The sequence below is a fragment of the Trachinotus anak genome, unplaced genomic scaffold (genome assembly GCF_046630095.1).
Source record: "Trachinotus anak isolate AG129_WGS33_773 ecotype Australia unplaced genomic scaffold, CSIRO_AGI_Tana_v1 ptg000023l, whole genome shotgun sequence".
NCBI lineage: Eukaryota > Metazoa > Chordata > Actinopteri > Carangiformes > Carangidae > Trachinotus > Trachinotus anak.
Window position 1 is genome coordinate 3648909 of NW_027273874.1, and position 11337 is coordinate 3660245.

The window sequence follows — 11337 nt, forward strand, 5'->3', positions numbered from 1 at the left end:
TTTTTTTTTACTCCCTCATATATAGAGGAACACCCCCTAGTTTACATCCATTACACCATTCAGAACTGGATTTAATGGGTGAAATCCAAAAGGGGTTGCGCAGTCGCTGTATTTGAAGGCAGAAGGTGTTTTGTAAACTAGGTGTAATCCTGTTATTATATGAAACAATGAAGCTAAGTCATGTCTTTACACATTAGTTGCAGTTCCCATGCTTAAACACTAGTACCCTGACAATTCCTGTGCTGCAAGTTTGCTGTAACTGTAATATAAAAACAGCCCGTCATATCTTAGAGCCCCTTGGCCCCTTACCTTTTAGCAGGGTTCCTGTTGCTAAGCAGTGGCACAGGTGATGTCAGCCATCATAGTCTGTTATCACCCTCCTCAACAAGTCCCGTCAGGACGTAAAGAAAACAAAACCACAATATGAAGTTTAAAACAGGAAAGTCTCTTGAGTTTCTGTAATCCAGTGAGTTAAAAGAAACCAGGCTAAATCCATTTCAGTTCATGAGCCAAAGTTTTCCAAAGCCAACAAAAAGTTTCAGCAAAAATCTCCATGGGGCTATGGAGTGAGCCAGCCCCCCGCTCACACTGCAGACTTAGCCGGGAGGAGGGCTTTACAAGCTTTTCTGTGAACCCACCCCTCACCATTACGTAAAAATAGCACAGGGAGGCAGAGACAGGCAGCACACCAACTTCAAGGAGGGACATTCATCCAGAGACTTCCTGAAACACCAGCTCACACCGACTGGCAGCCAAACTGGTTCATGGGAATGTAAGTGCATGTCTGGGTGTCGCACACAAATCAAGACTGATGAGACGGGTAGGTGACACATACAGTACAGTGCAGTACAGTAGAACATTACCAGAGCTAAAAAAATATCTCTTTGGTATGATAGTACCATTATGTGTTGTGTATCTGCTTGTTGCAGCATCACACTGAAGCTCGCTCTGCATTTGTAGGAGCAATGACAGTGTAAGTGTTGGTAGGTTAAGGTTACTCTGTGCTTTCACCTTTTGTGGTTAACTGCCCAGAGGTCCAGTTTCAGAGTAAAAGAATAAGAGGCTAATCACCAGGCAGACACTGGAGACACTGAAATGTAAGCCAATCCCTCTTACATAAACACACATACAGTATATAAATACAACCTCTGATACCTCTGTTAATACACTGATTCGGCAACAACAAAATACAAAACTCATCAAGACTGTACGGAAAATCCCCAATCCCAAAAGCAGCAAAATCATTTACAACACCGCCCCAGGGGGTAAATCCTCCCGACTCTGGTGATCCCCTCACTTTTCTTCAAGCTCCAACAACATGCAAAATTTCACACTTGTCCGAATGACTTGTCTTGTCAGTGCAAAACAGGAACAGCTGTGATCAGGACTAAACTAAAGAAAGTTTCTTCTCAGAAGCAAAGAAGATGATTGATAATAGTCAAATTAGTGCCTGGTAAAGGCCTGGGTTCTCTTGAAGCAACTGGTGCATTTTACTTTCTTTTATAAACATATATTTATGTGTACTGTATCTTTATTCTGAGACCTGTCAGCAACCCAAAAGAATTAAACTGAATCAAATAAAGGCAGTTCATCCTAATTATCCAATTCAGACACACAGAAAATAACCTCTCTGCTGAGCCAACACTTCAAAGAGAGTTTAAACAGGACAGAGTGTTTTTATCCTTTCCATAAACACACTAGGTTGCCAACTGCATTGCTCATTCTGCATTTAAAGAGAGCAGGGATTTCACACAAAATCAAACCAGGAAATTCTCAGCATGGAAGCGGTGCAATTAAATACAAGCCATTCATGTTTGGAGAGCCAAGCTCAACCAACACCTCTAACACAACCCTCAGTGTGTGTTTTTCTGTTTGATCAGCTGCAAGTCGAAGCTAAAGAAATTGGGAAACAAGACAGGAATCAGCATATTTACACAAACAAGGAAGAACAAACAGGAAGCAGCAGATCAGATGGTGGAGGGACACCAGATATGCCACTAGGCTGCTGAATGAATGAGACAGGTGAGTGTGCTGGTATGGCAGGTATTACTACATTTATGTAGCATGGCAGCCAAACAAGCAGAAGCATGGCAGAGATCACCTCCAGCTGTCCAACTACAAATGAGGTAATGATCTAACTTACCCTTACTCAGCAGAAAACACAAAGGTACAACAAGCTCTTTTAAAAGTGCATCATAAATCACTGTTTTATTTAATAAGCTAAAATCACTGCGTCTCACTTGTACACTGCGCTCCACCTCACCTCTATATTTAGACAGCCGGTGACGCATTTAGGAATATTAAAAAAAAAAAAAACAGGCTCTGCCACGTGTCTGTATTGTTACTACCACCCATCTATAAATTGCCACCTGACAATCTATGTATGGCAGGAGACAGAAGGGAAGAGGTACCGCGTACAAAGACCGAAGCACACATAAAAGTTGTAGTGAAAACAAAGTAAACTGCAGGATACAGGAAGCAAGAACATTAAAGAGGTGATCAAGTCAAGATGAAACAGAGAAAAATGAAATAAACAGGAAAGGGGAGCCGGCAAAACCGTGAAAACAAGTAACATTTGGTACAAGAACAGAACACCTACAAATTACAACAAGACAAGACAACAAAACATAACAACTTAGAATAATAAAAAAAACAAACTGGTGTCCTTTGAGAGCCTTACAGATGGTTATGAACCAAAATATTATCGTTGATATTTAAATAGAAAATACAAACAGGGATTAATAAGACTTCACAAATGAATTAATTAATTTATTAGTATATAGAGCAAACAGATTTGCTAAAACAAATATCCAGTAAAAAAAAAAAAAAAAAAAAAATCTCTTTCCGTTATTGATTTCTTGAGCCAATTCCATTTACTCATTAAGATCATATGGTGTATTTGAAGGCTCTGAAAAATAAAGCTTGAGTTTTATTTTGTCATACATATTTCCAAACTGAGGTCACTTGACCTGAGCCAGCCCTATATGCTGAATGAAGACAGTGAGATACAGTTGATATATGTCACATATTCTCATGAGCAAGTCACAAATAAGTGATTTTGGCCAAAAAAACCTTTTCAACTTCAAGTATCAGTTATTAGTTTATAACCATTCGTGAGGCTCAACAGGTCAAAATGGGAGCAGGACAATCATCTTGAATGATGCTGGGTAGCAGGTGTCTGAGGGGTGCGACAGGACGGCATGTGGATCAGCTGATGGGTGTGCATGGAGATGAAGAAGGGGCAGATGGCAGAGCGACTGTGTCACAGGACAACAGCGCACACACACACACACACACACACAGGGACACACACTTGATGCATCTTGACATCAGCAGTGAGGTGACTCACAACCAGAGCAGCACTTCCCTGCTTTGTCTGTCCAACTGTGAACCAGAAGATAATCGATTTTGGATTTGAAGCGCAGCAACAGAAAGGTCAGGGTATGACGGGAGGCTCAGCGAGATTTCAAGCAAAGATCCTATCTGATTGGAGAGAGAGGGCTGGGGGTCATCAAGCCTGGGCCATGGAAGGGAAGCTCAAGAGATCCAGATTTGGGACCAATCAAACTGCTAGGTGAGGTATGTGGAGGTATCCCGTTCTCCCTACCTGGGGAGGCAGCGTCTCCATCCAGCAGGTTGTCGTCCTCAGTGGTGTGGAAGTCCATGATGACACCGGCTCCATCCAGCAGCTCCTCGTCGCTGCTGGCGCTGGCGATGCTGTTGTAGCTGTTCCTGCAGTAGCCTCTGTGGTACAGCTGCTCCGACTCCATTTAGCAACACGCCGGTGCCCTGGATGATAAGGAGGGAGGGAGGGAGGAGGGGGGGTGGTGGAGATATACACACCGTGTTGTGAGGAGGCTAGATTATAGAGTCTACAAGGTGGAGCGAGCCTATCGGGTACACAGATGAGGAGGGCTGTTAACGTGCATACTGACTCACAGGTAAACAGCAAAGACAGACGGATGCAGTGTGGCTGGGATGGATGAGATCACAGTCATACAAGAATCAACTTTGTCATCAGTTGAACAGCACAACAGAAACAATCAGGCACCAGAGCTAGTTCTCAGACCATCTTACAGTCGTGCACAAACAACAAAAAAGTACAAGGAGTTTGTTGTAAATATTAATTTATAATACAAACTGAGGAGTAATAATCTTTCACATTCATTCATTTTATCCATCTGTTAGATTTCTGTCCCGATCTTTTGGAGGATGGAGCAACCAGCAGTGTGAGCAAAGTATTTCCTTATATATGGCACAGAGAATTTGGCCTTTCACACACATACATACAAAAGAGTCAACTACATTTCCAAGCTGCAGCTAACTTCGAGAGCCAAGGGCCACAGTTTGATACGGCGCGTCCATTAGGCTGTAAGATGAATGTGGACTGTCGGGGGTCTGATCTGGAGGAAAAGACGTATGATGATGATGACGATCAGCCAAAGTGAACTCATGAGGCCCGACCCTCCATGCCAGTGGCCAAGCAGATTGATTGAGAATAAAAACTTGGGTATTTTTGATCAGCGATGCCAAGAGTACAAGACAAACACATCTGACCTTTGATTGTAGACTTTAGACGATCAATAAATCCAGTGTAAATGATTATTTTTCACACTAGCTTGGGAGTCTTACTCACATCTGACAAAAAGTCAATACCTCAGCTATGAAACAGCCTCCCTTCTTCTATTCTTACCTCTTTAGCTCTTGTCTAACTCATATTATTTCTATTTGTAATCTAAAGTAATTTGGTACTAATTTGAGGGTAAGTAGAGATAGTGTGGAGGTGGTATACTCATGATTAACCAATTCCAAGCAATTGCTGATGTCTTCTTGCCAGTGCATATGTCTACAGGCAAAAATCAAATTCAACACATATGGAGAATAAAGTTACCAATAATTAATTCATATTTAAAGAATACCTGGGTTTAATGTGAGCTTTTATTTCCAGTGATGTACATTTCTTTCTTTCCAGGAAACACATTCAGGAATTAAATGTACTATAGCTGTGAAAATAAATCATGGTCTTTGTGGTGTTCTTCAAATCAATGTTATATTGATGGACTGACGACATCAGGTCATGTTCATTTTAATCATGTTGATTGAGGGTTTGCAGTTTAATCGTTGAGAAATGGTCTGACTGGGAGAGTTTGTCTATAATTTTGTAAATGCTGTTAAGTTACATTTAATCATTCAAACAAAAAAAACAACTTCGAACATCTTATTTTGTTTCCTTCAGGACAATAAATAAATAAATATGAAATCAAGATATTTGGCAGCGATGACATAACGAACAAAAACCATTTCTATTCGCACGACCAACTGGTGTATTTATAGACTCTGGGATTAAAACGACACATGGACATCCTCTCTACAATGAGAGGATGATTATGATGATAATGCTGCTGGAGCGAAGAGAGCAGAGCAGCATCAACACAAAGCTCATCACCCGCTCTCAAACTTTGCCACCGTGTGGAAAAGCTGGAAAATACACCAGAATCTGTAAACACAAATGTGACTCAGGCGGTGACAGATTTGACCTAAAATGACCCCCACCAGGCCAAGCACAATGACAGTCCAATGACACTAGAAAATTAAAGATAACCTGCAGATATTTTTAGGAATATTAGCCTAGAGGCACGATGAGTCACAAAGTAATAAAGAAAGAGAGACATTTAATGTGCACCAGTGCTGTGGCCCGACTGATCTTCTCTAATCCTTTAGGGTCTGACAGGTGACTCTATATTCCCCTGTATCTCTGATAAAAAAGACCAAGGCCTAATAGATTTCTAAGCTCCCTCCATATCAACCTGGGCAGATTCAATTTCCTACTTGATCTTATTTTTTCTTTGTCTTGGTTTTATTCCCCTGCAGTGTGCTGTGGACTTTTAAAGTGAAAAGGAAAGTCAGCACAATTGATTTAGGAAGAGGATTTCTCTTCTTCTGTGAAAAAAGCTTGTAAAAAAAATAAAAATAAAAAAAAGTTATTGCCAGAAGTGGAACATTGTACACACATTCCCATATCTTAAAGAAACTAACATCGTCCTCTCCAATCCTGATTTATTTTACATTTAAAAGCTGGTTGCAGCGGCAGTAAGCCTTTTACTTCAGAGATTTTGTTGCAGTGAGAGTCATTCACCTCCACCAAATAAGTCCTGACACATTGTTATGACAGTGAAGCTACAGGCTGGCCAAGGACAAAAGCCTTTGGAAAACGCAAACAGTGAAACTAAAGAAGAGTGATCCTCACGGGCACAAACTCTATAATGCGAGGCAAAGAGGAAAGAGAAACTTTTCCTGTGCCAACAAACACACTGATTCACCATGAGACAGGACTTCCCTTTCAGCTATATCAAATCAGCGTGGCCATGAAATTCAATTCAGCTTGTATGCAAAGTCAATGTCGAGGCGGAGAGCTTCTAGGTAAGCTCATGTGATATCATTGTTTATTGCCCTTTGACGTCGAGTTAAAATGGAGAGTAGCTGTGGTTTTACTTTGCACCACAGCGAATTTTGCTTAATCACACAACATTTTGGATTCAGACAAAGCTTTGTTGATCATTCTGAGATTTAAAGAAAACAGCACAACAGGAGTGCTGATTCATGCAGCACCGTTAACCAGCAAAAAGTGGAGTTAGAATAAAAAAATACAGCATGCTAAAGGTGTGTAATTATCTTTTCAGACAGACAGATCTGATATCAAATGAACTGCGCTGCTGAGCCTCTGAACGATGGTCTGCTTTAATTAAACTTGTCATCCTTCCTCCTATTTCTTTCTACTGGTGACATTTGATAGCTATAATTACAACAGTCTGCAGCGCACTTGTTCATGTTCTTCCCTCTTGTTCGCAACAGAAATCAAAACAGCAATTATGCCATGGAGACTGGAGTTTGTTGATTATTTAGGAGTTTCCACCCAGCCAGTCGGATTTCATTTTGCAGTTTGGGGTCGTGGATAAGCTGTGGAGGGGTGTGTGTGTGTGTGACTGCCGATAACAGCAGTATAATCAACAGCGAGGGAACAAAACGTTTGCTGATATTACACAACTAGTTGAGCAGCGAGCAGCAGCCTTATCTTCCTCCTGCTGGTCACTATGGAGGTGTTGCCCAGGCGACCGTTGCCGGGATGTGATTCAGCGTTTTGCGCTCCCTCTAACCGACAGGCTCGCACCTCCTCCGCAGACAGGGCCAATAAGCTGACACACATCCTTCAAAGGCAGCAGGCGGTCGATATATGGATCGCCTTGTAGCCAAACATCCACCGTGCAGCAGCTCCAACACAACAGGGAGCTTCCACTCCTCACAATTAACGACACTTCAACAATGTGGAGCCGATCAGAAGTATCACTAACACTGACAACCTGCTGAAGCTGTGCAGGCATGACGTGAAAATAATACATGCATATTCAGTTTATGGAGGAAAACATGCTAACACTATGAATAAAAGTATGTTGCTGATTTGACCTAATTACAGAGACATTACCTCTTAGTCTATATAGCTTTTCATTAAATCATTTAGTCTATTCAATTTAAAAAATATAACAAATGCAAATTACCAGAGACCAAAGTGACTATTATGTGTTTTAGATGACCAAGAGTTAAAAAAAATCCAATAATATTCAGTTTTTCACATAGGAAAAAAAGTAAAACGCCACATTAAACAGTGAATTTCCCCTCTAGAGAAAATGTTTTTATTAATTTTATTGGAAAAATTCATTAAACAATTATCAAAGTAGCAACTCAGTAATTGTCATTCCACTTCTAGACTGAGTTGATGTTGTTGAAAACCACATAAAGCAAAAAATGTCTCGTTTATATTGACTTGAAGATAGTTTTAGAAGTTTAGCTTGTTTACCTCTGTATCTAATTATTATGAAAGGAAAAAAGCAACAAGACTTGTCAAATTAGCAAAATAACATCTGATATTTGATCGAGTTCATGAATCATGAATTAATCATAAAAAGTAACAGCTTAATTACCAGTGAAATAACTGTTGGCTCCAGCTCTTAATATATGCAATACTGTATGTCTGCATGAGTCTCACAGATCTGTGTAGGATGGAGACCTACACATCATGTAAATTACAGTATCAGTCAATACGCTGCTGTCTCAAAATAAAAGCAATGGGCCTGACTGAAGACAGAGGAAGTTCTGTCTTTTCCAAATGATGCTAAAAAATGAATAATGCATGTCCTGTGGCCTGCAGCGAAAATAAAAGAAATACAGCCATTCAAGAAATGCTTGTGTGTGTGTGTGTGTGTGTGTGTGTGTGTGTGTGTGTGTGTGTGTGTGTGTGTGTGCGCACTATGGACGAGGCTTTGTCAGCTATCAATTGCACCCAGCCTACGCCAGCCTGGTAATATTATTTTAATTGGACGGCAGTGGATACATCCTAGAATAAAAAGGAGTTTGATCCCAATCTAAAAATGTCAATTGTGTAATGAACATCCATCATTAAAAGTTAATTTAAGTATCTTAATTAGCTTTAATTCTGTGCTACTGATCATTTAATAGGTCTCACTTTAAAACAGAAATCTCACTGTGGAGATGTGAAGACCAGGTTGCTGTTTTCACCTAGGATGCATAAGGAGGTGAAAGTCCAGACAGAAATTTAGCAAGATTCAGAAACATTAGTTATCTTTGCAGGCTTGTGCAGTGTGACCTTCTCCATCCAGATGAACAATATCAGACATAAACCGTAGGTGAACTCGCAGACCGGGTCATATGTGATCTGAGTGAAGGGAGATAAGCACTTAAATGAGATGTCACGACTGTCTGTCTGACTGTGAATGAAACTCCGAGGTCATGCTTAACAGAATGGACGCAAACACTCCAGCCAAGCATAACACAATCAGGGGTGCTGATTACAGCAACAGCCAAAGCAAATTAAATAAGGAACTCTGCAGTGACTTTGGTTTGACCTGTCGCTGAGCTCTGGGTGGAAGGAGAAAAACTACCACAAAGTCTGATCCTGCTGCGGCAGGACAGATGGCTAATCATAAATCATTAATATATAACTGAATGGCTGACTAGAGCGAAGAGGAAAGAGTGGGGAAAAATTAACTTAAGTTTATGATTGACATTAACACACAAGTTAGTGTTAAGGTCAGCTTGTTTTTATTGGTCTGGGTTGGTTACTGGGGCTATGTGAAATGGAATAAGATCAATACTACAGTGGATATAAATAGTGACCACAGTTTTATTACAGATCAGACAAATTTTAGAGAGACGTGTGCAGTAGTTTACATTTACACTGAAAGGAGAACGACCAGCATACTCAAACCTAGAGTACAGCATCGCAGCTTACTCTACACAAGAGTCCCTTGACCTCAACGTGCTTGAGTTCTAGTGCTGACACGATTAGTTGATCACCTATTTTATATAAGTGGTTAACTGTTTAAGTCATTCAACGAGCAAAAATACCAAGTATGTGCTCACTGTGCTTTGCCAAACTGAGCATTTGCTGCTTTCCTCTATTTTATATCATTGTTAAATAAATATTTTAGGTGCTTGAACTGTTGTGTGGAGCAACCAAGCAATTTGAAAATATCACTTAAGGGCCAAGAAATTGTGCTGGACAGTTTTCTGAGATTTTACACATTAAACAACTAAGTGATTAATTGAAAATGCAATCAACACATTCATCAACAATGAAATCACCATAATATGTTGTGTAGTTCATAAAAAAGTCATAAAAGTTAGTTTTTAGTATTGATTATGGGCACTGCAAATTAGCTTAGCCTATAAATACTGTTGTATATGACAGTGGTTCATGCTGTAACCATCAAATAAACATAAACACCATACAATACATTTTCTCAATTGATTGGTAAATCATTTGGTCTATAAAGTGTTTGAAAATAGTGGGGGGAAAAACACTCTTACAATGCATACATTTTATAATAGCCCAAGTGAAGTTATCCCATATTTAAATGATATCCGGTTAACTATCACAGAAGACTGAGAAAACCAGCAAATATCTTTTACAAATGACTTAAATAATTCACTTGGAATCAGTTGCTTAATAACTGATTATTAGATTAATATATAATGATATATATAATGATATTTTCAGCTGTTCACAAGTTATTTAACACACCTTTAATACAACAAAACTTCAATGCTAGAAAAATGCCACTATAAAATGCTAATATATGACCCAAGTTTCTCCACTCTCTTCAGCTGCCGGTCAGTTTCTCTGATTTCTTATGTATTAATGAGGGAAAATCCAGCCTTTAGATGACGGCTTTGCATGGCTGAATTTCTGATGGCTTTGATTTCCAATGCTGATGAGAGAAAAACAACCATGACACAGCCAGCAGGGTTTTCCCTGCAGCCCCACAGCTTCACCCGGTGGGCATGAACATGGAAAGCACATCGTAAGAGGGGACTGTCGGACTGTCCTGCAGCCTCAGCTTCCCTCAGCTGCAGCCGAGGGCCTGGGTCAAAAAAAAACACCCTCAAACCAATGCATTCAGGTATGCAGGCTAGCTAGCGGTGGGGTTGTTTTTCCATTAAATCCACGCAGGCTGAGCTAGCAGCTAGTTAGCACCTGTCCGTGGGAGAGAGGAGGAAGCGAGTTCACCAAATTTGACAGCGATAGGAGGATGGATGGCCTCGGATGGCGAGACGCACATTTAGATAGGTTAGCCAACCAAACGGGTGATGGGGAAAAAAAATAATAAATAAAAATAAATTAAAAAAAAAAAAGCAGAGCAACGTTACCTTCCTGATGCCTCGATTCCAGCCCGGACACAACAATTCATCCTTTTCCTGAGTTGAAGGGAGGATTTAGTTTCCTACCACTGGAGTGGATTTGACATCCTCCTCATCATGATGGTGTTTTCTGTTTTCAGTCCCATTCCTGTGTCAGTGATGGTCACTTCCTGTTTCCCATCCCAGCAGCAGCAGCAGCAGCAGCGGCCCCCTCCTGCACTTGTTCAGCCTCTGTGATAGAGAAACAGGCAGCAAGGAGAACATCTCATCAATAAGTCATCCACTCACTGGGATCACAAGGCTTAAACACAGCCAACCAGCTTTATGGTCCTTTGCACTGCTGAAATAAATGGTCGATTAGTCAACAATTTTGATAATCATTTCATCAATATTTGCTGGACACATTCTCAAATGTGAGGATTTGCAGCTTTTCTCTGGTTTAATATTATTGCAAAGTAAAAAATCTTTGGGGTTTTGACTGGTGGTTGCACATAAGGAGAAATCAGAGTCTGAGGAAGGCTCTGAAATGCGGTTGAAAGTTCTGGGAAAAAAGCAACTTCAATCAGTGTTGGTTATGAATAATGCTTTTATGCTCAAGAAATAGTTGTCATGGACCATTTCACT

At 40.4% G+C, this 11337-nt stretch overlaps 1 protein-coding gene across 6 annotated transcripts in view; it reads right to left on the reverse strand.

Annotated features, from left to right (window-relative positions):
* clcn3 (chloride channel 3) overlaps positions 1-11337 on the reverse strand; it is a 68341-nt gene that overhangs the window by 25665 nt on the left and 31339 nt on the right. For 2 of the 6 annotated variants that reach the window (XM_071459021.1, XM_071459024.1), the window contains exons 3-4: positions 10723-10944; positions 3608-3789 (exon numbers count right to left, since the gene is read on the reverse strand). In XM_071459021.1, the coding sequence (XP_071315122.1) occupies positions 3608-3770 (163 nt within the window). In that variant the 5' untranslated portion in view covers positions 3771-3789; positions 10723-10944. Of the gene's footprint in view, positions 1-309; positions 817-3607; positions 3790-10722; positions 10945-11337 lie in introns of those variants that run through there. The other 4 variants (XM_071459030.1, XM_071459025.1, XM_071459026.1 and 1 more) reach the window with 3 other exon arrangements.